Source organism: Leopardus geoffroyi, chromosome B3, assembly GCF_018350155.1.
Source record: "Leopardus geoffroyi isolate Oge1 chromosome B3, O.geoffroyi_Oge1_pat1.0, whole genome shotgun sequence".
In the NCBI taxonomy this organism is placed as follows: domain Eukaryota; kingdom Metazoa; phylum Chordata; class Mammalia; order Carnivora; family Felidae; genus Leopardus; species Leopardus geoffroyi.
In genome coordinates this window covers 119,046,659-119,074,477 of record NC_059337.1, presented here as the reverse complement: position 1 = coordinate 119,074,477, position 27,819 = coordinate 119,046,659, and the positions used below count along the sequence as shown (strand labels likewise).

General features: G+C 46.4%; 3 protein-coding genes across 7 annotated transcripts in view; 2 read left to right on the top strand and 1 right to left on the bottom strand.

Moving 5' to 3' along the window:
- MIDEAS (mitotic deacetylase associated SANT domain protein) overlaps positions 1 to 14,791 on the top strand; it is a 67,467-nt gene extending 52,676 nt beyond the window's left edge. For 3 of the 5 annotated variants that reach the window (XM_045451510.1, XM_045451509.1, XM_045451507.1), the window contains 9 exons: positions 1,880 to 1,946; positions 2,410 to 2,552; positions 2,657 to 2,760; positions 3,289 to 3,364; positions 4,031 to 4,119; positions 6,685 to 6,834; positions 8,408 to 8,620; positions 10,544 to 10,740; positions 11,151 to 14,791. In XM_045451510.1, the coding sequence (XP_045307466.1) occupies positions 1,880 to 1,946; positions 2,410 to 2,552; positions 2,657 to 2,760; positions 3,289 to 3,364; positions 4,031 to 4,119; positions 6,685 to 6,834; positions 8,408 to 8,620; positions 10,544 to 10,740; positions 11,151 to 11,331 (1,220 nt within the window). In that variant the 3' untranslated portion in view covers positions 11,332 to 14,791. Of the gene's footprint in view, positions 1 to 1,879; positions 1,947 to 2,409; positions 2,553 to 2,656; positions 2,761 to 3,288; positions 3,365 to 4,030; positions 4,120 to 6,684; positions 6,835 to 8,407; positions 8,621 to 10,543; positions 10,745 to 11,150 lie in introns of those variants that run through there. The other 2 variants (XM_045451512.1, XM_045451511.1) reach the window with 2 other exon arrangements.
- Positions 14,792 to 16,145: 1,354 nt separating this feature from the next.
- PNMA1 (PNMA family member 1) lies at positions 16,146 to 18,145 on the top strand. Its single transcript, XM_045451513.1, has one exon. It carries the CDS (start codon positions 16,268 to 16,270, stop codon positions 17,327 to 17,329), a length of 1,062 nt encoding a protein of 353 aa, XP_045307469.1. The 5' UTR covers positions 16,146 to 16,267; the 3' UTR covers positions 17,330 to 18,145.
- A 3,163-nt stretch (positions 18,146 to 21,308) lies between these two features.
- The window catches only part of DNAL1 (dynein axonemal light chain 1), a 49,404-nt gene continuing 42,893 nt past the window's right edge, over positions 21,309 to 27,819 (bottom strand). Inside the window, exon 8 of the mRNA XM_045451506.1 lies at positions 21,309 to 25,058. Within this exon, the coding sequence (XP_045307462.1) occupies positions 25,018 to 25,058 (41 nt within the window). The 3' untranslated portion in view covers positions 21,309 to 25,017. The remainder of the gene's footprint in view (positions 25,059 to 27,819) is intronic.

The following is a 27,819-nucleotide window of genomic DNA, read 5'->3' as shown; positions in this document are numbered from 1 at the left end:
ACACTGGGAAAAGGGGCTCCACTCTCTCTTCTCTGAGAGAGAAAAGGTGGTTGTCCTGGTTCAAGAACAGGCAGGGATGGGGTAGGGGGTATCAGCCCAATTGCTTGGGTTCAAATCCCAATTCTACAATTTACTGTTATGTTCCCTGTGCAAGTCATTGAAACTCTCTGGGCTTCAGTTTCTTTAGTATTTAATTGAGGATATTAGTAGTACTTGGTTGTTGGTGAAATTGCCAATTTAATCTATTTCTGGATCCACAAATAGCAGTTTCCTATGTTCAACCTGATAGCCAACTCACGGGGTTGTGGTGAGGTTCAGAGGCAGCAACAAACGTAAAGCACTTAAAACACCATGCCTGGAGCATCATGTTTGCTCTTAATATTATGTGGTAGATCCTGCCTCCTGGGGCTCTTAAATAGTTGTTTTGGCCAAGAGCAGACATTTTGGCTGGCCCCGGTGGTGAACTGTTGAAAAATGTGGGCCACTCCACAAAAAGATCCATTTCCTTTGAAAAATGGGATAATCTTATCTCGTAGTGTGGTGGAGGATTAAGTGGGAGTAAACACCTCCAGAGGTAGTAGAACAAGGGTGAAGCCTCCCATCGCTAGATTACCCTTTGACCCTGACCTCCCATGCCCTAGCTCTCTGGTGCCCCCTGGTGTCTGTGGGTGAGAAATGGCTCACTCTGGGCTGGCTGGCTGGCCTTCCATTCCACCCTCCCACGTACCTTCCAAGCTTCTCTCCGTGCCTGGGTTGCGCAGGAAGAAATCACTGTAGAGACCAGACTGGCAACAAAGAGAGGCCTGTCCATCCATGAGCATTTATCGAGTACCTGGGCGTAAAGCATTGAACTGGGTCCTGTGAAGTCTCCAGTAGTGTATGGGACAGCACCGGTCTGTCAATTCTAAAGAGAGTACAGGGTCATTAGGGAGTTGACATGGAAACCTGGGAGACAGAAAAGCAGAGGTTCTGGGCACAGTGGGATCAACAGCCAGTGAGTGAGGGAGACCCTAACCTCCAAAGCCTGCAGAGCCTACTAGCCTGGGGTGGTGAGAAAGCCTCCAGGAGAGGGTGGGGCTAGAGCTAAGAGCTTGAACTAGGAAGGAGGTGGGGAGGGCACACTCGGCACCGGAATGAGTGGTGGAAAGGCCTGGAGGTAGGACTGTGCAGGAAGAGCGAGGAGCCATGAGTAAGCAGTCAGCTAGGTTCCAGGGTCCGGGCAAGGGGGTGGTGGGAGGCATAGATGAAAGGGGAGCTGCATGAGTGAGCCGAGCTGAGGAGTTGCAAGTTGCAAAGGGGGGGAGGTCAGCAAAGGTTTTTGGAGCCAAGGGAGTGCCTCCATGTGGGGCACTAAGATTAGTTCAGGAGAAACTGAGGCAGAGAATCCAGCATGGAAGTGAGGAGCTATAAACAGGGTTCTCCTTCACTGCCTTGCTAGTGTGCCAAACGTTTCAGCTTCTTTACTAGAGCAAGCATAGTTTAATGTTGGAGCTAATTCTGTAGTATGGGAGCTCCTGGGGCAGGGACCCAGCTTTGGGTGGTGGTAGTAGTAGTAGTAGTAGCTAATATTTATTGAGGGCGAGGCTTTGTGCATGATTTCATTCAGTCCTCGCATTAACCCTAGGAGGTAGGTAGTAATAGCCCCTTGCAGCAGGTGTGAAAACAGAAGCACCCACGTGCTTGGCAAAGTCACAGTTAGTCGTCACAGTTGCAGGCTGAGGAGCCAGGATTCACCGTGCCTGATTTCCAAGTACGAGTCTCTGTGAGTCACTGCCATGGCTCTTGTGCAAACAGAGCAGCCATGTAGGGTGGGGTGGGGGAGGGGCGGCTTGCTGAAGGCAGGAGGGTGCCGTTCACCGATGTGCCTTTTGTCCCATAGATAGCGCTGAAGTCACCCCACCTGTCCTCTCTGTGATGGGGGAGGCCACCCCAGTGAGCATCGAGCCGTAAGTGCAGCCCTTCCTCTGGCCTATGGTACGAGGGTGGCCGATGGGGTCCAGTGCATGCAGGCCCTGTGAGGAAGAGGAGGGTTGTGTGGGGCCCACAGAGGGCTGAACAGCCTCTGAGATTCTGCAACTGGCTCTGGGCTTTACTGTCCCCACCCTAAAGGAAAGGACCAGCTCGGTTTGAATTTGCCTCTGAGTATCGGCAGGGCAGTCCAAGAGACTCTTTCCCTATCTGTAAACTTGGAGCTTCTCCCCTTTCCAACCTCTGGGCCTTGTCTTTCTGGCACTACCAGGTCCCGTTTGCCAGGCTGTTCTCACGGAAGCCAAATTCCTTACACTCAGTTGAGGTCTTGCTGTGCTCAGCGTCTGTGGACTACCCCCTCCATCTTCTCCCATCCCAGAGAGAAAGATTCCCTGTGCCCGCAAGGTGAGGCCTCACTCCCTGCCCTTTCCACCCCTGCAGACGGATCAACGTGGGCTCCCGGTTCCAAGCGGAAATCCCCTCCATAAGGGATCGTGCTCTGGCAGCTGCAGACCCCCACAAGGCCGACTTGGTGTGGCAGCCGTGGGAGGACCTAGAGAGCAGCCGGGAGAAGCAGAGGCAAGGTGAGAGGGGGCCTGCACCAGCAAGTGAACGTGGGCTGTTGGACAGGTGGGTGGGTTAGGCCCTGAACGAGATTTCTTCTCCTCCCCTCCCACGCTTGCTCCAGTGGAAGACCTGTTGACAGCCGCCTGCTCCAGTATTTTCCCTGGAGCTGGCACCAACCAGGAGCTGGCCCTGCACTGTCTGCATGAGTCCAGGGGAGACATCCTGGTGAGACGATGGCCCTGGTGGGGGGAGGGACCCTGAGGGAGGCTGGCATGGATCCATGTCTGCTGCCCAGGAGCCAGGGCTGCTGGCCTACTGATTGGAGGCAGGCAGGAGGGTCTGACCAGGCTGGGGGTTGTAGGGGCTCCACCGAAGGTAGTCGTAGTTCCAAACTCCAGACTTTGCTGCACAGGGTCCTCTTGTCTACCCTAGTCCCTGATTCTGGGTCAGTGGGTCCCCGCCCTCAGAAAGGCTGTCCCTGAGGGCTTTCTCCACCTATGGCTGTCTGTCCTGGGGGCCACATGTTCTCTCTTAAGAGGCCCTTGGCCTGGTTCCTGAGCAGCTCCACCCTCCGTGATCTCGCCATCCTGCCAAACCTCTTGCCCCTCAGCAGTTACGCAGGGTAAAAATAAATGCCCACCTTACTACTCAGAGGGTTGAAGAGGCCTTCTGAATTGTGCCTGGCACCTAGGAGGCTCAGCCTACCACTGAGACCCCTGCAGGGCATTGACCTTTTCCTCACTTCCCCTTCAGGAAACGCTGAATAAGCTGCTACTGAAGAAGCCCCTGCGGCCCCATAACCACCCACTGGCAACTTATCACTACACAGGTGAGCCTGGGACCTGGAGCCTCAAGGTCTCCAGCATCAGTGGGGCCCAGCTTGGTGCTGAGTCATAGCCCTGGATGGGGGTGAGGAGGTCGGGGGCAGATAAGCCAAGAGCTGGAGTGAAAGAACTGACACCAAACATGGGGTAGTTCTCAAGGGGCTTCCTGTGCCCTGAAGGGGCAGAGAGAAAGGCATGGGCAGGTGGGAGCCCATGCAGGCAAAAAAGTCTATGGCAAGGTGCAAGGGACAGGAATCTGGGGAGTGCCATCCCAATTGGCATCCGGTACTTGGAACTTAGACAACCCCTGGAGTGCCGTGTCCCATCCTGGGCACTGTGCTTTTAAAGGGACAGTGACCAAATGGAATAATCACAGCAGCCACCGATCCCTGTTGAGTGGTACCTCTTGTGTGTGCCAGGCAGAGCAGCAAGGGTTCCACGTGCATTATCTCCTTGAGTCTGCACCAGAACTGGTGAGGTGGCTTGTGTGACCAGGTCCCAGTTCCCAAGTGAGGTGATTGAGGCTCAGAGGCTAGTAAGTGGCGGAAGCAGAAATATGGATCCAGCTCTGAATGGCTACAGAGACCGTGGACGGAGGACTTCACACTTTTCTGCTGGTCACTCACAGTCCCATCCACCTCACTAACCCTGGCTCCCGCTTTGCCTTACAGGTTCTGACCAGTGGAAGATGGCTGAGAGGAAGCTGTTCAACAAGGGCATTGCCATCTATAAGAAGGATTTCTTCCTGGTGCAGCAGCTGGTGAGCTGGGGCTCTGTTTCAGGCGCAAGAGGCAGCCAGGGGCCGGCTGTGTGATTTGGGGCTCCCTCTGCCGGTGGTGGCCCTGCAGTCTCTCTGAAAAAAACAGTCAGGTTAATGCCACTAAGTATTGTCGGAGAGAATTTTCTAAACAAAACAAGGGGAGAAGATTGGGCCTTTCCTCCCCTTGGTTCCGAGCCTTCTTCCCGCATGTTAAGGTAGTATGGCCATGCTGGGGGTGGGGGTGGGGAGGGGGGGTTGGTCTCAGAAGGAGGCCTGAGTGGGCCGACCCAGTGGTGTCAGACTTCAGAGAGTGACTTGCCTGAGGCAGAACAGGAAGAGAAGGAAGGCTGCAGACTGAGGTGAGCCATTTCCCAGGGGGCTGGAGTACTTCAAAAGCCACAATCAGTATGTATAGGAGAGGTCACCCTAAGATGAGGGGAACTGAGAGCCAACAAGTGACTGTATAACAGACCGGGCTGGGGGGGTGGGGGTGGGGGGCCACTGCCTTCTTCCTGTCAGACCCAGGGCTTCCTTCCAGTAACTCAGCTGACTGAGCAGAGGAGGCCAAGTTGACTTTTCCTAGATTGAATTTATCTTGCCTCTCCCCATGTTCTTCTGGGAGAAGATTGTTTTGCTAATCCAAGGACCTGTATCTTTCCAGCAGCCCTGTCTCATAAAATCTCAGCTGTACAGACCACCGAGGGAATGGGGTTTCCAAGAATGTGCTCTTCCCTCCTGGAATTGTAGATTGTGTCAGGACAGCTCTGGGGACTGGACAAAGTGCGGATGAATTCTTCTACAAGGGCCCTGTTGTGAGGACAGTCATTTGCTGGGTTTCAGTAACATTCCATTCCCTGATTGGGCAATATTTCTGCGAAGTACACGCCTGTGAAATTCACTGTGGTGCCCCTAACGCCTTAATGAAAAGAGCAGACTGTTAGTCACACAGATGATCAGAGAGAATTGACAACAAAAGTGTAAACAGGATCTAATTAGTAAATCTGTGACTTGGCCATTCCTGTGAGATACAGCATATCTGTTTTCTCCTCAGGCGCAGAGAACTCACTGACCCCTTGGGCTCTGTAGACAGACTTCCCAGCTCCCACTGCAGCCCAGCAGTTGGCAGAGCAGTCTGGGAGCCTGGGGGAGAAAGGGCAGAGTCAGAGCAAAGAGCCTCTGTGTGTGGGAAATCTGTCCGGAAACTAAACCCAGTAGTAGCCAGATGGATTTGTGAAACGGGAGTGCTAGGATTTCAGATCTTGGGAGGCCCTTGGAAGTCATCTTACTCGTGAAGAGACTTGCCTGAGGTCACACAGTCATTTAGTGGCAGAGTTAGGAGTGAGACTTAGGCCTTCTGCTTCCTTTTCAGGTTTTTCCAGAGCTTTCTTGTTAGTCTCCCTTGAATCCCTCTCTGATATAGGACAGTTTAACATTCTTCTATCCTCACTTGTCAGTTGCTGTTCCCTGGGAGGAATGACAGTGTTGCCCAGATTGATGAAGGGAGTCTGTGTTGCCGGGTGTGGGCTGGCTCTGAATGGGGATGGTGTCCAGACTTTTTCACCCTTAACTGTTTACTTTGAAAAATTTGAAACTTACAGAAAAATTGAAAGCATAGTACAGTAAACACCCACGCATTCCTCATTTAGATTTACCAATTGTTAACACTGGTCACACTTGCTTTCCCTCTTTCTCTGTCTATACTTAAATTTATATACACGCTTATTTCATTTCTCTGTGTTTTAACTAGTCATTAAAAGTAAGTTACAAGCGGTCCCTAGGTGGGTCAGTCGGTTGAGCATCCAACTCTTTTTTTTTTTTTTTTTTTTATGTTTATTTATTTATTTTGAGAGAGCGAGAGCAGGGAAGGGGCAGAGAGAGAGAGAGACAGAATCCCAAGCAGGTTCTGCATTGTCAGTGCAGAACCTGATGGGGGGCTCGAATCCATGAACTGTGAGATCATGACCTGAGCCAAAACCACGAGTCGAATGCTTAATCCATTGAACCACCAGGGTGCCCCAAGTGACAAACTCTTGATTTTGGCTCAGGTCATGATCCCAGAGTCTTGGATTGAGACCCATGTTGGGCTCTGTGCTCAGCATGACGCCTGCTTGAGATTCTCTCTCGCCACCCCCCCCCGCCTTTCCCTATACCCCTCTCCCCTGCTCATGCTCTCTTAAAAAAAAATTTTTTTTAAAGGTATGTTACAGACTTGATCCAAATATCTCTTAAAAACAAGGTTATATATTCTTGCAAAACCATAATACTATTATCATACCCAAGAAATTTAAACTAATAATATTCTCTAATATGCAATCCCTATTAAAATCTCCCCAATGGCTCCATGTGGTCCTTTTTGGCTTTTTTACCCCCCTTCCTAATAGTGCTGAAGTGTTGTTTAATTGAATTAGTCAGTGGTTTGTTCAGAGAAGGCATTGGAGAAATGCTTGGGTTTCTTGGGTTTAGCAGTTGGGGAGGAGGGGACATGCATGGATGGGAAAGGCTGGAGAATCTCCAGGCAGATGAGCTGAGCCAGGAACTCTGACCTCAGTTTTGGCTTCAAATCAGATCCAGACCAAGACCGTGGCCCAATGCGTGGAATTCTACTACACCTACAAGAAGCAGGTGAAAATTGGTCGCAACGGGACGCTAACCTTCGGGGATGTGGATACAAGTGACGAGAAGTCGGCCCAGGAAGAGGTTGAAGTGGATATTAAGGTGACTCCCTTCCCAGCCTCAGCTGCTTAGAATCCTGACTGTGTCTGGGGCCGAGGGCTGAGTTGAGAGCCTGGGGCCAAGCTCTCTGGAAGTCCCTGGAGGGTAAAGAGAGCAAGGCAGTGTCCCTGACAGCCCCAAGGAGCTGATGTCCTGGGCACTGGACCTAGCCCTTTAGGTCCCCCTCTCTGTCTGTCAGCGTTAAGGTAATAATACATTGTGTTGATGCAGAACATTGGGGAATTTTCCCACAATATCTGCATCAGCACTGACCTCCTGTCTCCTCACAGCACACCTCTAATACTCTTGCCCAAACTTGAGGCATTCTTGTACAACCATCATGAATGTGTTATCTCTGCATCCTACCACATGTCAACGTTACTGTTTCTACGACATCTACATACCACCTGGGCTACTACTTCATATTTTTCTTTAAGTCAACTCAGTTTTTACTCAGAAGGGAAACGTTATGTCCCAATCATAAACAGAAAACCAGTACTGTTTGCCGTAGAAGGCACTAGCAAAAGTAAATATAAGAGTCAGTGTTGTTAAATTCCAGATAGATACTGTTACCTGCCAGGGCTCTGAGTCTCAGACCTGACCTTTGGTTAATTAAGTCTGGGGGCTTATTCTGGGGAGTGTGCGACTCTTGATCTTGAGCTCGTGAGTTCGAGCCCCACGTTCAGTGTAGAGATTACTTAAAAATAAAATCTTTAAGGGGCACCTGGATGGCTCAGTCGGTGAAGCGTCCAGTTTAAGCTCAGGTTGTGATCTCGTGGTTTGTGAGTTCAAACCCCACGTCGGGCTCTGTGCTGACAGCTCGGAGCCTGGAACCTGCTTTGGATTCTGTGCCTCCCTCTCTCTCTGCCCCTCTCCTGCTTGCGCTGTCTCTCTCTCGCTCTCAAAAATAAATATTAAAAAAAATCTGAATCACAGGAAAAATTATTAGGGAAGCATTAAATAGAGACAAGCAGAAGTTTCAAAAAAATCTCTAAAAAATAATAATAAAGTCTGGAGAAGTATAAAAGACACATTTAGACCTAACTCAAAACTTTATGTTTGACGTAATCAGGATTGAAAAGAGAATGCTATTTAATTCTGTGTCCACATATCCATCTAACATCATGTTGGGGTTATAACTCCATACTTGCTGACATGCTGCATGAAGACAGGGCGTGGTTTGGTCCCTCTTTTACAGACGGGGAAGTGGGTGGAGTTCCCAGAAGCATTACAAAGACAGTTTAGAACTGGAGCGAAGGCTGCTGTCTGCTCCTCCAGACCACCTTGCCGAAGGATGTGTCTGTCTCTTGGACTGGCATGCTCCCTTCCTGCCCTGAGCTCAATCTCAAGTGCTCAGTCTCTTCCTGAGGGCTTTCAGGGCTCAAGACTCCCTCTTCTTTCCCAGGCCGACTATCTGGGGGAGGAGATAGAATTATGTAGTGCAGGAGGCTGGCTGGGCCAGGCCAGGCAAGCAGGATGAGCAGGGACTAGTCGTCCCCGGCTGGGTCAGAATCGGAGCAGTATGGCTGTGTAACTAGAGCTCCAGGCTCACTGCCCTCATTCTTATCCCCCATAGACTTCCCAGAAGTTCCCAAGGATGCCTCTTCCCAGAAGAGAGTCTCCAAGTGAAGAGAGGCTGGAGCCCAAGAGAGAAGCAAAGGAGCCCAGGAAGGAGGGGGAGGAGGAAGTGCCAGAGATCCAGGAGAAGGGAGAGCAGGAAGAGGGGCGAGAGCGAAGCCGGAGGGCAGCGGCTGTCAAAGCCACACAGACACTACAGGCCAATGAGTCGGTAAGTGTGACCTCCACTAGGGGAGCCCAGGGCCAGGAGGAGGGCTGGAGCTAGGCCTGGGGGTGAGGGAGGGCGGGCAGAACAGGAACATGGTGATGATGATCATCGCCATAGGGGCAGGAAATGTACTAAGTACCTTATGTTTTTAACTTATTTAATCCTCGTAACCCTATGTGGTAGGTACTGTCATCATTCCCATTTTACAGATGAGGAGATGGAGGCCCCTAGATAAGACAGCTGGTAGGCAGCCTGACTCCAAAATTCTGCTATTAAGTTTTTATACTATACTGCTTCTGTACCTGAGACTGAAGAAGAAGGCTTTGTGAAAACCCAAAAGGTGTGTGGGACGTGGCAGAAGCATCTATGAGTTGTAGCTGTGGCAGGCTCTCCATAAGAGAGCTGTGTCCCTGACAAGAATATCTGACAAGAATGAGCTGAAACATTGGGGTGCCTGGGTGGCTCAGTCGGTTAAGCTTTGGCTCAGGTCATGATCTAGTGGTTCGTGAGTTCCAGCCCCTTATTGGCCTCTGTGCTGTTGGTGTGGAGACTGCTTGGGATTCTCTCTCTTTCCCTTTCCCCCACTTGCATTCTCTCTCTCTCTCTCTCAAAATAAATAAACTTAAAAAAAAAAAGGGGGGGGGGGCTGAAACAATGAGAATAACAATGGCCCCTCTCATAGGTTCTCTGCAAAGTGCCTTCCTTTCCAGTATCTCATTAATTCCTCACAATAACCCCATAAAGTGTTAACCCCTACCTCAAAGATAGACGGAACTGAGTTCAGAGATGATATGTGACTTGCCTGAGTTCCTGCCTGCAGTCCTCGTAGTGAAGTCCTCTGTCCACCATATCATAGACCAAGAAACAAGACATACCACCAGAGGTGTTCCTTGTCAGGGAGATGTCCCCCCAAAGAGAGTAGGGATTACTATGAGAGCCTTACAAATTTTTTTGTGTGTTGTACACTTAGGCTTGCAGGAAGACTCCAGACTGTTTGCTCCCTTCTGAGCCTGGGCTGTGCTCTTTCTCCCAGAGCTGTGCTCTATGCACAAGCTTCATCAAGTCCTGCTGACTTTTGGGAATACTTCCCTAGGAGGGTCAACCCCATGCACGTACTTATGACTCCTAGCGGCCATCTGAGGCTCCCCTAACCCAAGGCCTGTGATTCCTCCCAAGCACCTCTCCAGGTCTGTTCCAGGTGTCTCCACTCTCCATCATCTGCTTGGCATTTCTCGTGGTGACTCATGCTGTCTGTCCCTTTCACTAGATTTCAAGCTCCCTGAGAGCAGGGGCTCCTGTCTGTCCCCTCTGTATCCCCAGCATATGGCACCGTCACATGGATATGAATCTGATTTATGGAATTAAGGCATGAATGGATGGACTAAATGACTGAAGACATGAAAACATTAATTGAGACACCAAGACCCCCTTCAGATAGATGCATGGAGACATCTTCTGGCAGCTTGGGCTGTCCCACAGGATTACTGTACCAACAGCTTTGTAAAGATACAGTTGGCCAGGGGCGCCTGGGTGGCTCAGTTGGTTCAGCATCTGACTTTGGGTCCGGTTATGATCTCGTGGCTCTTGAGTCTGAGCTGTGCATCTGGCTCTGTGCTGACAGCTCAGAGCCTGGAGTCTGCTTCAGGTTCCATGTCTCCCTCTCTCTGCCCCTCCCCAGCTTGTGCTCTCTCTCTCTCTCTCTCAAAAATAAATAAACATTAAAAAAAAAAAAAAAAAGTTGGCCAAAGACCCAAATGGGCTGGCAAAAAGCAGTGAGTACCTTGTCACTGAAAGGATTTCAGCAGATTCTAGAGGACCGTTTGGCAGGAGCATCTGACCTTTAAGAGCCCTGTGTTCCTGAGATGCCAGAATTCAGGAACCTCTCTTCCCCAGATCTCTCACCTCTCCTTGTTTGATCCTCTCCAGGCCAATGACATCCTCATCCTCCGAAGCCATGAGTCTAACGCCCCTGGCTCTGCTGGTGGCCAAGCCTCAGAGAAGCCAAGAGAAGGGGCAGGAAAGTCACGGAGGGCACTACCTTTCTCGGAGAAGAAGAAAAAACCGGAGACATTTAACAAGACCCAGAATCAGGAGAACACTTTCCCTTGTAAAAAGTGTGGCAGGTAAGATGCTAGGCCCTGCCTCCCCTGGGACCCAGCAGGGTGGCCACGGCTGGGGGCCAGGAAGTGTGCTTTCCGGGGGAGCTTTCGCGTTGTCATCTGATTGGCTCCGAGGGTTTCTAGGGCAGTGACGTCACTTGGCAGCTTTTAGAGGAGGGGGTGACAGCACTGGATCCGGAACCCTTCAGTTCCCTAGGTGGAGGGTGGAGCGGGCCGGGTGGCCCAAGCCAGTCAGGCGGGGCCGGGGACCCGCCCGCCACACAGACGCACCCATGCACGGGCGCGCACTCGCACACTACCCAGACACACGCGCACCCGCACGCACGCTCTCTGGTCTGGTGGTCAGGTGGTAGGGGGTAGGGGGTGGGGTTGGGGACGGCCCTCTTACTGGAGCCCCTCCTGCCCGGCTGCAGGGTGTTTTACAAGGTGAAGAGCCGCAGCGCCCACATGAAGAGCCACGCAGAACAGGAGAAGAAGGCTGCCGCCCTGAGGCAGAAGGAGAAGGAGGCCGCTGCCGCCGCGGCAACCGCAGCCGCCGCCTCTCCGCACCAGCCTGCGCTGCGCGAGGAGAGCGGCGCGGGTGAGAGGGGCTGACGCCGCCGGGGCTCAGGGGCCCGCCCCTCGCCCTGGACCCCCGGCCCTCCCTGCACCAGCCTGCCCAAGCTCCTGCGAGCACCCTGGAACCTCCAGAGGGAGAGAGGAAAGATCACGTGGACTTTTCTCTGAAGAACAAGACAATAAAATAAACAGCTCTTTTATTTATAAAGGCCCCAGGAGCAGTCGTCTAGGCTGCAGGATCCAGTTCTCTTTGCATTCTGTCTGTCGAAAGTAGTCCCTGCGCGTTCCTCCAACTGCACTGCGAAGGCCCCTGCTGGCTGGGGCTGCCCCTCCGGACGGGCTCCAGCGCCGCCACTGCTGCCTCCCACGCTGGGACCGCTGCTGCCTCGCAGCCTCTTCCGGTCCTCCTGGTTCCCCCTGTTCCCCCTCGGTCACCATGGAGAGCCAAGCAAGCACAAGCTCACCCTCCTTGCAGCATTATCCCCCCCCCCCCCCCGGGGGGGGACCTCAAAGGCTGCACAGGCCCTGCCCCAAGCCCCGAAAAGAGGAACTCCCCTGGAGGGATTGTGGTGGCCGTCTCCGAGAAGGAGCTCAGCCTGGTACCTGTGCTGTCCCCTACACGACAATGTCCAGGCCTAAGCTGCTCCGGTGACCCTGTCCTCAGGCCACCACCTATGGGAGGAAAGCTACCAGAATGCCTATAGGGCAGAGGACAGGTACCTGTCCCTTTGCTGCTTGCTAGCGGCCTGCTAGGGCTCTGAAGTTTTCTCAGATATTTGGGGAAGGGGCCAGTGTTGGGTCTCAAGCTCTCAGTCTGCTGGAAGTAAGGGAACTGTGCAGAGGGTGGCAGTTGTAGCGTTGGGCTGGAGAGAACTTTTGATAAGCCCTGGCTCTTCCTGCTTCCCACCTTTTTGCCAAACACTTTTGGTCCCCGAAGGCTGCTAAGAGGGCTTATCCTGGGCCCAGCCTGTTCCCTCTTGCCGCAGGTTCCTTGCCTGCGTATGTCCTGCCCTTGGCAGCTGCTTCCTCACCCCATCCCACCTGGTCTAGCGTGGATATCCACCGCCCAGCCCCCGGTCCTACATGCTGGAGATTTCTGGATCCTTCCCTGGGAGGGGGAGGTCTCCTAACCAGATTGGACAGGAGCCTTCATTCCTCGACTTGTGTCATTTGGGAGCTATTTATTTATTCTTAATATTTAATTTTTAACATCCTCTCAGGGACCAGGGGCCTCTTGCTTTCCAGAGGCCCAAGTGCATTTATCCCAAAATAAGGCACCTTCTTGGCATCCCCCCCCCCCCCCCCCCCCATTCCTAAGACCCTAAGGTCCCTCACCTCATTGCTCTGGAAGCTGTTGCCAGTAGGAATGATTAGTAGCACTGAAAGAGGGTGGAAAGGTGGAAGGTGTCACCAAAGCCACACAAAGACCAGCAGGAACAAGGGAGATCAAAGGCAGTTCTTATTGCTACCTCTTCTCTGGCTGTATTTTCAGATTGCCTGAGGGGATTGACTGGAAGCCAGAATTCTAGTTTTGTTTCTAGTTTGAAGAAGCCATATTTGGCATGGAGTCACTGAAGTGAAGTGCTAGAAGGTTCCAGAGGCCTCCCTTGCCAGTCCCATAGAGGGCTGAGTTATTTTTCTGATCTTGCTACTCAAGTTTAGTTGTGTTAGAAGTTCTAAGTGAATGCAAGTATGTTGCAAGAATGCAGGTCAGCATGTTAGGAAGGAGCCAAAAATTCTACTACTCTCCTTACAAGATAGCCTAAAGGCGCCATGTTGGTAGCTAAGAGTGGGGAGGGAGTTTTGTTTCTAAACTATGCACTAACTGGTGTTTTTCAGCATTGATTTATGCATTAATATGGTTCTTCAGGACCCCAGATATGGGAGCAACATCTTTCTCCCCGCCAGACTCCAGGACCGCTACATAGATCTTCAACTTCCCAGTTAGTTTCCTCCAAAGGCTTCTACAAACTCAAGGTCCCAAGATCGCAGAAATCTGGTATACCTTCCAGAAATAGAAGGGTAGCAAATTTAGGCTGTCTGCTAAATCACTTATGTAATAAGAGTGCCTTCGCAGCTTTGCCCCAAAGTGCTACTTATGTTTCCCAAGGTTTTTTCTATTTAAATATAATTTAGTTTCAGGCCCCTCTGTGGACACATGGTAACAGGAACCTCCTTCATTTAGAGTGATTCTCCTCTTCTAAGCTCATAGAAATCAGACTAGGTGAAATGTTGGTGGAGAAAATCAAGGTGGTACCTCTGTATTAATTCCACCACACCCTGTATTTTAGAAGCGTTCATGCTCCAGGATGGATTTATATCTAGAATATAAGGTGAAAGTTAAAATGTTTAGAGGGCAGATGCAATTGTTCCAAGTGACCTGCCAATAAAGTAGGTGCAGCCATAGGAGCTGGGATAGGTATATCCTTTATGGTGCTTTCTCCCTGTGAACACATTAGGCTCGTCTTGTTTTTCTTCCTTTTTTCTTCTGTTCAGAGCTGTTTAAGAAGTTAAATGACAAACACCTCCAGCTTTATTATGCCCTCCCCACACCATTTCACATATCCATCTTCCAGTCTCCATCTACACTTCGCTAAGGGCATGAAATTAACCTAGTGCCTGTGTTCCAGACCGTTTCTGAGGTCTCTTACCCACCCACGGAGTCTGTGCTTCAGTGCACTGGCCTCCATGCCTTCAGCAGCCCCCCTCACAGCTAAGGTACACCCTCATCCCTTCTGCCTCCCCACCTCCACCCCTGGCACAGAGGTCGTGTGCTGCTTATGTCTAAAAGAAATCCCCTATATTTAACTGCCTCAGTGACCTAACCTCTTTCTTCTCATGTGCCAGATGTTAAGATGAAGGAGGAATACAACACATACTCAAGCCTCAGCTGTTTAAATATATTTTCTCTGGGGCTCTCTTTTTTCGAACGGTATTTATTACCAGACTAGCAAGCCTAACTCCTTAGGTTTACAGGAAGTATGCATATTTTTATAAAACAATTGTATGTCCTCCCCCTATTTTGCTGTGTCAATATTTGCCTCTAACAGTTTGCAGCTGTTTCACCTTTTCCTTGTTTGTCTCTAAGTTGAAGGCCTTGTTTGGAGGGGACAGCACAGGAACAGCCTTGACAGTCTGTAATTATTGTACAGATATTTTAATAGCATATAAATAAGTATATTCCTTTTATTTTGGGGAAAAAACATCAGACACTGCCTTTTGTGTGTTTGCTGCCTGTGGCACCCTTTTTTAAAGACTGTTACATATTAAAATAGTGTGTATATATATATATATATATATATTACCTCTTTTGCTGTACAGTTGTGATAGACCAGACTGAAGATTTTATTTTTTGTGTGCTTTTTATAAAAAAAAAAAAATAACACACTAAAGTAAATCTTGCGGATGTGATTGTAATGTACCTATGTAACTTATTTACTTTTGAATGTTCTTCTGTATCTTTAAACCTTTTATTAAATAAGGTTTTAAAAATTCAGAGTTGAAGGCTGTGTTCTTTTGGGGAGATTTTCACCATCTGGATCGACTAAGTAGGCCTTGTTTTGCTTGCAGTGCATTACTTGACATTTGGAACCACAAGGATTCTCTTTTCATCAGGTCTTTGTCAGTGATGCCGGGAGAGGAAAAATAACACGCTAGTGTTTGCCTGTTTGCAAAGATGACTGAATAGACACAGATCTTTTTACATAACTTTAGACAAGAAAAAGTCTCAACTCAGTGTCTCACACAAAAATATGTACACGGCACACTTCCAACGTGTTAGTTTCATTGACCTAAAGTATGGAGGGTGCAGAATGCCATCAGGTGGCACAGGGAAGTCGCGGTGCTAAAGATGGTATTTTCCTATGCAGCGGTAGGCCAAGTTTGCCTTGACGGATGCATTTTCAACAGTATCACCTTAACTTCACTCCAGAATTGTATTACCTTTTAAACACGGTGCTTTGTTAGAAAAAAAAAAAAATCCGGAAAACGTGAAAAAGGAAATGTGCCATCAAAATAACGCCTGGAGACCCTCGCCTAGCCCCTTGGCAACCGCTCGACCCCGAGAACCACGGGAACTCGAGGAACTCAGGTAGTCAAGGCCACCGTTGCCATGGTTACGCTCCGCCACGGGGGCGGGGCGGAAGCAGCTCACTGGGCCTGCCCCGCTCCCCGCTGCGGCAGTAACGCCTTCGCTGGCTGCGGATCCCAGGACCTGGCAGCGGACCTGCACCACACCGCCGCAGCCCGCCGCAGCCCGCGCACCGCCACTCCTGCCCGCCCTTGCCTCGCTTCTCCGTCCTCCTGGCGCCTCCGCTGCCCGTGGCGTCGTTCCTCGGCCACCTCGCCGCCTGGAGCCATCACTAGGTCTGCAAAGAAGCCACTTGCGGACTGGCCCCGCCGCCGCCGCCGCGACCTCAGAACAATCTTTTCCTTCGGGGACTGCGCAGCCCTCGTCTGCAAAGCAGCCGCTCCTCGCCCAACTGAAGGCCGGGCTCCGACCGCGAACGCCGGATCAACAGCGGGAGCAAGCAGCGGGTGCCCGACGCCCCAGCTGCCGAGAGGAGGCGGCCACGCCCCGCGACCACACCCCGGCGCCTCTTCAGCCCCGCGGCTCCAGGCCTCGCCACCCGCCGTCGCTGCTCGCCTTCTGCGCTGCGACACGACACCCTGCCTGCGGGTGGGAGACGCGGGCTGCAGACCCCGACCGGAGACGCAAGATGGCGGCGGACGCGTGACTGACTGCCAGAGCATCCCAGAGGCTTCGCTCGGAGAACCAGCCGAAGGACTGACTTTGCGGGGCAGCGAAAGGACAAGAGGAGGACTCTGGTGTCATTTGTTCATTGTGATCGCGTGAAGCTTGCCTCCCTCGGGCGTATTGGGGGGAGTGTCTGCTGCTGTCCTAAGTCCCAGAGCACAGGGAGCCACAGTCTAATCCTTATTTGTAGAGTTGGGGCCCTTGACAGTTGGGAAAATGGCGATGACACTGTTGGAAGACTGGTGCAGGGGGATGGATGTGAACTCCCAGAGAGCCCTGCTGGTCTGGGGGATCCCAGTGAACTGTGATGAGGCTGAAATCGAAGAGACCCTCCAGGCTGCGATGCCCCAGGTGCCCTATCGAGTACTTGGGAGAATGTTTTGGAGGGAAGAGAATGCAAAAGCAGCCTTGTTAGAGCTCACTGGCGCTGTCGATTACGCCGCGATCCCCAGGGAGATGCCGGGTAAAGGAGGGGTCTGGAAAGTGGTCTTTAAACCCCCGACTTCCGATGCTGAATTTTTAGAAAGGCTGCACCTCTTCCTGGCGAGAGAGGGGTGGACCGTGCAAGATGTTGCCCGCGTCCTTGGGTTTCAGAACCCTGCCCCGGCCCCAGGCCCAGATATGCCGGCAGAGATGCTAAACTATATTTTGGATAATGTTATTCAGCCTCTTGTTGAGTCCATATGGTACAAGAAGCTGACGCTGTTCTCTGGGAGGGACATCCCGGGGCCGGGGGAGGAGACCTTTGATCCCTGGCTGGAACACACTAATGAGGTCATAGAGGAGTGGCAGGTGTCTGATGTAGAAAAGAGGCGGCGGTTGATGGAGAGTCTTAGAGGCCCTGCCGCTGATGTCATCCGCATCCTCAAGACTAACAACCCTGCAATAACCACTGCTGAATGCCTGAAGGCCCTTGAGCAGGTGTTTGGGAGCGTCGAGAGCTCTAGGGATGCGCAGGTCAGATTTCTGAACACTTACCAGAACCCGGGAGAAAAGTTATCTGCATATGTCATTCGACTGGAGCCTCTTCTGCAGAAGGTGGTGGAGAAGGGGGCTATAGATAAAGATAACGTGAACCAGGCCCGCCTGGAGCAGGTTATTGCCGGGGCCAACCACAGCGGGGCCATCCGAAGGCAGCTGTGGCTGACGGGGGCTGCGGAAGGGCCTGCCCCTAACCTCTTCCAGTTGCTGGTGCAGATCCGAGAGGAGGAGGCCAAGGAGGAGGAGGAGGAGGCTGAGGCCGCCCTCCTGCAGTTAGGCCTGGAGGGGCACTTCTGAGGCCCAGGAAACAGGCTGTACTGCAGATCTAGATCGCAGCTGCTTTCCTTGTCTCCATGCTATCTTACAGGTGTCTCTTAGTAGTGAAGACTTAGCCATGTGCTGGGGGTGGGGGGGGGAAGGGGGTTTGAGAGCAGGGAGGCAGCAGGCCTGGGTATTCATGTAACATTAGTACAACTGTGCAAATGAGCACCCTGAGCTACTTACTATAAGTGAGTCGTACCTAGCTGCAATGCCAGGTAAAGACTTGTGCACCAGTGCTCAGTGCAAGCTGTCGTTGTGGCAATCATCAGTTGTAAAACATGTGAATTTGTGACACTTCCCATTGAGGTAATTAAGTGTGAAATTGCATGTTCTGATGTTTAGCGCAGGACCTGGCAAACACAAAAAGTGTTCAGTAAAAATATGAGCCGTTATTACTAATATCGTGAATAGTTCTGTGTTTACAGTAAATTGTTCCTAATTTATATTAATGGAAAGAAATGTGACTTAATTAGATACTACTAGTTATTCAACCATACAAAGCAAATTTCTTATTTTTCATCTTGAAACGTCTGGATCAGTTTAATTGACAAGTGTTCTGAGACTATGGAATGGGATGTTAGGAAACAATTCTAGAACTGCGTGAATCAATTTTTCTCTGTACAAGATACAGATATAAACTGCATGGGAAGGTTATAAAGAACCAATTACAGTATCTAGTTCCCCACTTCAAGTCTGTCATTGAATAGTAGTTCTTGTTCATGCTGATTCTAAGTGTTCTAAATTTCAAGTTATCAAAATACATGTATATGAATAAAAATATTTTAAAAATTCTATTGTCTTGTTTTTCTGACACATATACAAAATTTAAGTGTAATTAAGCTCTATGTTCTCTTAGGAAGACTTCCCCATGCTGCTAAGAAAATCAGACTTCAATGATTTTATCTTTAAACTTCATGTCATACTATGCGAGTTTAAATTGCAGAACCTTTTGGTATTTTCAACTTTTGCATGTTTTCTACAAGGCAAGTGTTAGAAGGCTAAAAAGACCTACGTAAATATTAACTTACTGTAAAATGTTAGAAAATCCTGAAATGGGGCTCAGGATGTCATCTAGCAATGCTTTTTCTCCCCTTTCTAAATCCTTTTTCAGCTAAAGGAGTTTATTTTGCTGAGGAATAATTCCTCAGCTTAAAATGAAGGTTTCAGATTTATAGCAGCCATTTGATATCAAGAGGGTACAAATAGGGAAACAGAGTTTAAAAACATGTTTGACTTCAGAGCTTTAGTGACCAAAGGTGTCTTGAGATCCTAGTAAATCCAGAAGTGGTTACATGAGCATTAGAGTTCAGTGGGGTTTTCCCCTAGTAACAAGGCTTTAAAATTACAGCCAATCTCGGGGCCCCTGGGTGGCGCAGTCGGTTAAGCGTCCAACTTCAGCCATGTCACGATCTCGCGGTCCGTGAGTTCGAGCCCCGCGTCGGGCTCTGGGCTGATGGCTCAGAGCCTGGAGCCTGTTTCCGATTCTGTGTCTCCCTCTCTCTCTGCCCCTCCCCCGTTCATGCTCTGTCTCTCTCTGTCCCAAAAATAAACGTTGAAAAAAAAAAAATTAAAAAAAAAATTACAGCCAACCTATTTGACAATCAGGTAAAAATTTATTTATAAAGGCTACTACTGGTGTACATTCAAACATTTTTCTGTACACTCATGTCATCTGTTCCACCCTCACACGCTTAACACACACATCTCCAAATGTTTCTCAACAGATACGCAAGTCTTTGCTTCCCCCAATGAACATGTCCTCATTCCTCTACTCCCCAACTCACATAGCTTCCCTCTCCATTGCCATTGGCATGACAGCATGGCACCGGGTACACGCCCCCCTCACTTCTCAGAATCTTATCTGTACACATTCACTCCCACCTTCCCCCTGACACTCTCATAAACACACTCCCTCCTCCCACCATGCGCGCGCGTGCACACACACACAGACACAAACACACTACAGCAGTCTCCCACCCCAACCATACAATCCTGTTTCTCCACACATGCTCCCACTGCCACCTCACACCAGCCAGCCACATATACACACACATTCTCACTCCACGCAAGTTACGTTCATAACGAAAATAGTGGGTTTCTCTCACCCGATGTCAGAGGCATCCTTCAATGTCTGTACATAGAGATATACCTTCTTATAGCTGCAGAACTGACTGCATCTTAGGAAGGAGGGTTATCACTTCAGATTCTTTTATTATATGTAACGGTTATATATCTACATATACATACATATTTGATTACATATATATGGTACACATGTAAGGATTCTAGATGTCCATCCTTTATTCTAGAAAACTAAAAATAATGAGCTATTTCTTATCTGAATTAAGGGTTTCTCTTTATAAAAGGCTCAAAAATTAAAATCTGCTTTTTAAAGGAGGACAGCAGCAAGAAACATCCTTAGAACCAAAGAACTGTGGAATAAAGAAGTAGAAACTGCACCACAGTCCCATTCTGAGGCCAAAATTATATTTGGTTGATAGCACAGAATATGTGCTGAGACAATGTGTAATGTTACAGCTATTACTAGGCTATCTTGTTTCTTGTGTATCAAAAAGGGGCTGGCCAGTGTCAGGTTATTCCAGACCACAAATCAGGGGCCTATCAATCAACCTTAAACTCGTATACTACCAGTAAGGAGAGGACTAGGAATAGTCCTTCCGGTTCCGGGAAGCACTTTGCAGGATCCCAATCATTTGGAATGGTGCCCAGAGGCCTTCTAGTGAAGACTTACAAACCTGGAAGAGGAGATTATCACTGGTAGTGAACTACAGGGGGACAAAAATGGCATAAAGAAATGAGTCAGGCTCTCTCCCTGTCTCATACACACTCACACAAGCTGTGTGGAATGTTTGATCTAAAGGCCAAATTTCTTCAGAATTGAATGTGATTGGAAGTTCACATGGTTGCTCTATACTAGCTAAAGCTAATGGCCACATAACCAAAAAAAGATACGAATTAATTTTTTTTAGAAAATAACACAATTTATTACTATTTTAAAACAAGTTTCACAAAATAACATTCAGAAACTCAACATTTCTAAATAAGTTAACACAATAAGTTTAGTCATAAAGTCATGCTACAAAATTCCTGCATATAAAAGATTATTATCAAAGTATTAATAGATGTTAAAATGTTCTTTAGAATGGAGTTGGTTCTAGAAGCCAAAGATTCTGGAATGATGCTCGTTATCATGACTGACACCCTGGGAGAAGCAGCTAGCTGTATGTATATTCTCTACCACCAGTCTTTTGATGGGATTGATCCCTCCAGGCAATAGCACCTCAGAGGCAGGTATCCTGCAGATCAAAGAAGCAAAGAACTTCCCACCCTTGTCACATTAGCCACAGCTTAATTTAACCAACATCTAAATTAACTGTTAAAATCTAGACGTGGGAAAGATAACTAACGCACAAAGTTTCTATTCTGAGAAAGAGAATTCTACATGACACATTCCCCAGAGGGATGACTGTCAATGTAGCAGACATGGAAGATGACAACAAGGAGGGAAATAGGGAAATCCAGACTCTGATTATGTCAACAGACAACTATTGCTCAGGTTGGCTTAGAACGAGCAAGGATAAGTCTGATTCTCTAATATCCACATGTAGGCTAGGTATTTACCTATCTGCCCTTTGGGAGTCCTGTCTACCAACATCCAGTTCATAATGTTAAAGTGCAAATCTATGGCAAAATAGTTTACTCTCCCCCATCCCCTTGTTAAATTTGCTAGATCATAATTTGGTTGGCTGGTTCCCCTCTAATCTGCCCAATATGGGAAGTAACTAGAATCCAGTTATGACTTCTCCAAGTGGCAAGTGAAAATGTTTCTTAGGTTAGAAAAAAGTAAGACTCAGTCTCATTTTGACTTTCAGTTTTCTTCCTTTGCAGTCAGTTATAAAAAGGTAGCAACAGAGATTTCGATGTGGGATTTCTAAAAGTTCAGTGATTTTTTTAAGACATACTCTATTTTTTTTATTGCACCTATTTTATGGTTTTATGAAAAAACAAAAACCAAAACCAAAACCTCATGCTAGAGTGAGGATAAAGGAATATGGTCAAGTTAGCTGTGTCAGAAGCACCAACTCTGCTACACTGAAACTTGTTTAATATTTAATTATTCACAGACATATTAAGCAGCCTAAATAAAGAAAACATGTGCCGAAGGGATTAATTTCAGTTAAAAGATAACTTTCAGTTCAGCAGTTAGTTTTCTCCCTTTACCAACAGTTACAATGTAAGGTCCTCACAAACTGACAAACTGCAGTTAAAGAGACACTACTCGTGATCAATACTTTGACACTCCCTACCCCCCAACACACCAATTTTTAAAAGTTAATGATTAAGTCCAACCTTCCTAGACCCTACACTTTTTCCATTTAGTCCTAAGAAAAACCCAGGTGGAAGATTCTTGGTCACAGAGATAACTACCTTCAACTCCACTTACACATCACCAATTCTGAGAATAAGTCAACAGTTAAGATTCATTTTTTATTCCTCCTTACTCTACTTCAGATCACTGGTAAAAGAAGAATCTATTCAAGTCAAAATTCTTTTTCCACACAAGAACCACATTTAAGTGTCTAATAACCATACCAAGTAATACCAAGTTAATGACCAATTATCATGACATTCTTCTGACAACATCCAAAATTGGTGTCTACACCAGCTAACTTTCACATATGATTACCAAATTTTTCCAAATTTTATACAATATTTTTCTGTATTTAATGACTGCTACAGTCTGGAAAATCTATGCATTAGTGGACAATGAACAAACATTTAAAGAATGATCCATTTTCTAAAAGTACACTCAAAATGTTCAAAGATAAAGCAAAATCTATCATAAAGTTGAATTCTGTTATAGTAAGAGAGAGGTAGGTTAACAATCACTGTCCTAAGATAAGCAGGAATACTAAGAAATAAAAGTTGAGACCCTGCTGAAAAACGTAAGTTGAACCTTCCAGCCCTGAGTTTCTAATGTTATATGACAATTATTAAAATGAGCATTACAAAAAAGCAAAACACCAATGACCATTTTCCTTCCATCCATAATTATTAAATACATCACCTTCTCTCATACAACAACTCAGGAGGCATATATGGCTAGAGTGAAAATAAATGCACCTGGACAAAAGGAATGTTAGTATAAAGCACTGGTTCTTAACCAGGGACGAATCTGTTCCTACCCCACTGCCAGAGGGGACAGATGGTAATGTCTGAAGACATTTTTGGTTGTCAGAATGAAACTGGGGATTCTACTGGTATCTAGTGAGTAGAAGCCAGAGATAGTGCTAAACATCCTATAATACACAGGATAACATTATCCAACCCAAAATGGTAATAGTGCCAACACTGAGAAACTCTGGTCTAAAGGAACAAACTCCTACGAACACAGAACACAAAAACCTTTCAAGGCCTGACCAGGTAATACAGCCATAAACTTACAGTTAGGGAACACAGAAAAGTTGAATTCCTTTGCAAACTAAAATCAAGTTACCTGTGAAAAATTAAAATACTGGATGGATTCCAGAGCTCTACCATCATTACAAGAATAGAAAAAATTTAGATGAGCCACTAAAATGGCATAATGCTTTAAACCAAGAGCACAGAGAGAATCCATCCCAATCTCTGAGAACTATCAGTGACTTAAAAATATTAAGAAACAAGGAGAAGCAGAGAAAATGTTTCTATATTATAGACTTCAGAAAACCAAATGCCAACACCATAAGCCATTTTAAGATTCAATATGAAGTTATTCATTCCCTATTATATTCACTTCCAGAGTAACTTTTAGAAAATATATCCATACATAGCAAAATGGCTTCAAGCTTTCCTACTGGATGACATGCAAACTACAAGTGAAGAAGATCATCTTCCCTCCTAGTTTTGAAGATTTAAACATCACCAAGGGGAATACTCATTGCCTACAGTTCACAAAAGAAATACCCAAAGGCTTTGAATGTGTAAGCCAGAGTAAAGATTTCTTCCTATCAGATTATAAGGAAGAACTAAAAGGATGCAAAAAGTGTTGGACTAATTTTTCCTCTTGCTGTTTGTATTCAGAATTGATTGTCAAAGCAGTGGTCCCTTTAGATCAGAGTGACTCAGAGAAATCACGTAATTCCTAGTTAAATGATAGCTGAAAATTTCTGAAGCCCAGGACTATTTATGCAATCACTTAAAAAAAACCAAAATGACACTCCCCTCTTTGACTGGTTTTACACAAGTAAATGGGGAAATAAGAATCAGTCTCTGGTTGAGGGACTTTAGGCACAATTTGGCAGAGCGCCTCTAACTTCTTTTCTGAAATCCGTCAGTGATTCAGTCATGGCCTACTATGGACTTTATCATCATATGGTTACTGACTACTATATCTTGTACTTTCCAAAAAGACTTTTTTTTCTTATATGATAAATTCTAAGCTCTGTCTCCAACTATTGCTTTGCAATTTTAAGGTTAAATCACCTACCATCCTTCATAGAGAAGGCAATCCTTAAAAATATTGCCATTTGCCTGCAATCCCATAATGAAATATCTCTTCTCTTTTCCCTCCACAATCACTTACATAATTCATTTTAAGAGCTGTTTAACTCAGAAACATTCTAAAAATATATTTCAAAATTCTAAATTTAACCTATTGAAAGGTATCAGATGCAGTCTTTAGGTTCTATATCCTTATTTATAGCAATCATTTCTCCCAACGTGAGGGTCAAAAGAACAAAGTTATTAGGGAAAATTTTGACATATATGAATGGCCAACATTTAGGCTAGTAATTCAAACATAACTATTGTTTACATACATTTCCTTTTATAACATATAAGGGACTATAAACCAAAAAGTGTGCCTAAAATCAGGTCCACATGAGTAACATGACCACAGTACCAGTTAAAGGAATGATCATGGCAGTCATTTCAACCACTGACCTGGATCACAGAATGGCTGACTGTGCACAGTGACTCAAGTGGCCAGGCATGTAAACACAACCTAAATTCCAGTTGACATTGCACACATTTTTGGAAAAACAACTAAATATAACATGGGCTATAAGGCCCCCAAGATATTAATTTTTCCTTTTTTCACCACAGCTTTTCCAACTGGACTTTGGGAGTCTTCGTTCTAGGGCTGCTCTGCATTTCTTCTAAGAGGAACTCTTCCTGTCACTGTGCTGCCTTTTGAACCAAAGGCGTCACATATTTGTGCTTCTGAATCATAAGGACATGGACCTTCAGGAAAGATAGTCTACAGACTCAAAGGTTAAGTATATATATTTAAATGCCTGGTCTAAAAAAAAAAACAACTTAAATTGAATAAAGAACCATATTTGTTATTCTTTTTTGTTAAAAATGACTAGTCTATAAAAAGTTTCAGTAGATGGGGCCACGAAGTACACAACTGGGACTAAAGACAAAAATTGAAAATCTGAATTTCTAAAAAACGTACTAGAATACATGAAGTTGGTGTTACTGTTACTATTTGGGGGGAGAAACACTAAATAGGTTTAAAAAAAGATAGGAATGAGAGATTTGTTTTATCTTAATAATCTTTTACCCCACACAGAATCTTTAAAATAGACCATTATACAAAACTTATCTATTGTTCTTATGACATTTAAATAAGTTAACATGAAGCGGAAAACATGGTGTTAGTTATCTTCTTCCTCGTCCTCTTTAATTACTGGGGTACCTAAAATGAAAAAGAAAATTATTTCTGGTCATTCTAAACAGATTTTTTAAATTCTAAATGAAAATATTGTTCTGTTAACCAGAGACGCTATGAATACTAGGAAGTGTGCCATAATAAAAATAATCTCATAAAATCATCTCTTTGATTTCAAATTATCCAAAAAGCTTCTCAGGAAACTTCTCAAATGGATTAATATAAGTATTTGTGAATATTTAGCTCCCCAAATGCAGAGTTGCAAATAAAAGTGCCTACAGGTGGCAGGCAGAAAAATAAAGCTCTATATACACACTAAAAACTGTATATGTTAAACACAGAGAAATATTCTTCATTTTTCACAATAAAATATGCAATCCCAGTGTTGCCAGAAATCTGAATTTTTATTTTACTCTCCCAAATATTAAACAAAGGGAATAAACTTGAAAAAATAAAAATAAAAAGAACCAAAACACAGAAAACAAAACACATCTGCAGGCTATCACTGGGCCAAGAGCCACACATTTCTGAGCACTGGCATTTGAAGCCTGCCCACAATTTGACTCCAGTCCCATGTTCAGTCTTAACTCTTCAGCCAGTCACCTTCTGCACCAGCTAAACTGATCAGTTCATGGTATACCAAACTCATCTTGCACACTCTTATCTCTGGGTCCTTGGTCAAGGGTTCCTCCATTTTGGAATGCCCCCTACCAACTCTCCTTCCATCTAAATCCCACCCTTAATTAAAAACCAGCTCCAGGGGCACCTGGGTGGCTCAGTTGCCTAAGTGTCCAACTTCAGCTCAGACGATGATCTCACGGTTTGTGGGTTCGAGCCCCAGGTGGGGCACTGTGCTGACAGTTCAGAGCCTGAAGCCTGTTTTGGATTCTGTGTCTCCCTCTCTCTGCCCCTCCCCTGCTCGCACTCTGTCACTCTCTGTGTCTCAACAATAAATAAATGTTAAAAAAAAATTTTTTTTAAAAAGAACCAACTCCAGTGCCTCTTCCTCTGTGATCCTTGCAAAATGAACATTTATGTTCTTTACAGTAGTGACTAGAGTTTCACCTCTCTGTACTCTGCACAGCATCTTTTCACAGGGGAAGAGTGCATAACATACAAAGTACACAAATTATGTAAGTGTACAGATTGATAAATATGTACAAAATGAACACATCTGGTAACCAGCACCCAGATTAGGTAGAGAACATTATTAGAAACCCCCCTCAAAACTTCCTCAAGCCCCCTTCCAGTCACTATCCCCCCACAAAAGGTATATTCTATCCTAATGTCTAACATCATAGGGTATTTGCCTGTTTTTGAAATTGATATGAATGGGATGGTGTAACATGCACTCTGTGTCTGGCTTGCTTTGCTCAACATTATGTTTGCGAGACTCATCTATTTGTGTGAAATTTGTAGTTCATTCATTCTCATTGCTGTTTAATATTACATTGTATGAATATGTCATAATTCATTCTATTGTTGTTTTTTTTTTAATTTTTTTTTCAACGTTTATTTATTTTTGGGACAGAGAGAGACAGAGCATGAACGGGGGAGGGGCAGAGAGAGAGGGAGACACAGAATTGGAAACAGGCTCCAGGCTCTGAGCCATCAGCCCAGAGCCCGACGCGGGGCTCGAACTCCCGGACCGCGAGATCGTGACCTGGCTGAAGTCGGACGCTTAACCGACTGCGCCACCCAGGCGCCCCAATTCATTCTATTGTTGATGGGCATTTGGGTTGTTTCCAATTTATAGCTATTAAAATAGCGCTGCTATGAACATTCTCATACCTATCTTTGGGTTAACAGATATATCCTTTTATTTGGGGTCTGTAGCTAGGAGAAAAAGTGCTGGGTCATAATGGATATGTATGTAGACCTTTTACAGATAATGCCAGTTTTCCAAAGTGGTCATACCAAGTTACATTACTACCTGGCAGGGTCTGAGAGTTCTAGTTGCTCCACATCCCACCAATATTTGGTATTGTCTTTTTCATGTTAGCTTTTTTTTTTTTTTAAGTAGGCTTCATGCCCAGCCACAAAGCCTAATGCAGGACCTGCACTCATGACCCTGAGATTAAGACCTGAGCTGAGACCAAGAGTCGGATGCTTCACCAACTGAGCCACCCTGGAATCCCCATTTTAGCTTTTTAAGATTCCCCAGTTTTGCTTATAAGTGACAGAAAAGAAGCAAAAGTAGGCAAGTTAGCAGCTGTAGCCATCTCTGTCCTGGTATCCTTACTAGCAGGATGGTTCTTTTGGGGCTGTTCAGATTGGTCTGAGGTCAATGCTTGGTCCAAAAGGCTATAATGTGGCTTGGTCTATTCAGGGTCTATGTAAGGGGTCCATGTTTAAGGGAAGGGTTTTACTTCCTGTGTGCAATGCTGAAAGAAGTAAGACAAATGACTTCAAATGGTTCTACAATCGAACCAAAAGTGAACATAGAAAAGCTGAAGTCCAAGACTCTAATGTTCCTACCCACTTTTTTCTATTTTATTTTTTAATTGTGAAATATTCATTCATACAAATACAGTGTAAATAATTTAAGGAGTAACAAAGCCAATGATTCTATACCTACTACCAATTTAGGAAAGAGAGCATTATCAGTATTTTAGAAACCTGTTTGCCTCTTCCCAATTATTCCTATACCTCTCCATAAGAGATAATCTGCTGTCATTTTACCCCTAAATATGCATCCAGGAAAAAAAAAAAAAGAACATTCTGCATGATTCCATTAATACAAAACTCTAGAAAATTCAAACTAATCTATAGAGACAGAAAGCAACCA

Excerpts from the sequence above, each read along its gene's own strand:
- PNMA1 (XM_045451513.1), top strand. The coding sequence starts at position 16,268 with ATGGCGATGACACTGTTGGAAGACTGGTGCAGGGGGATGGATGTGAAC.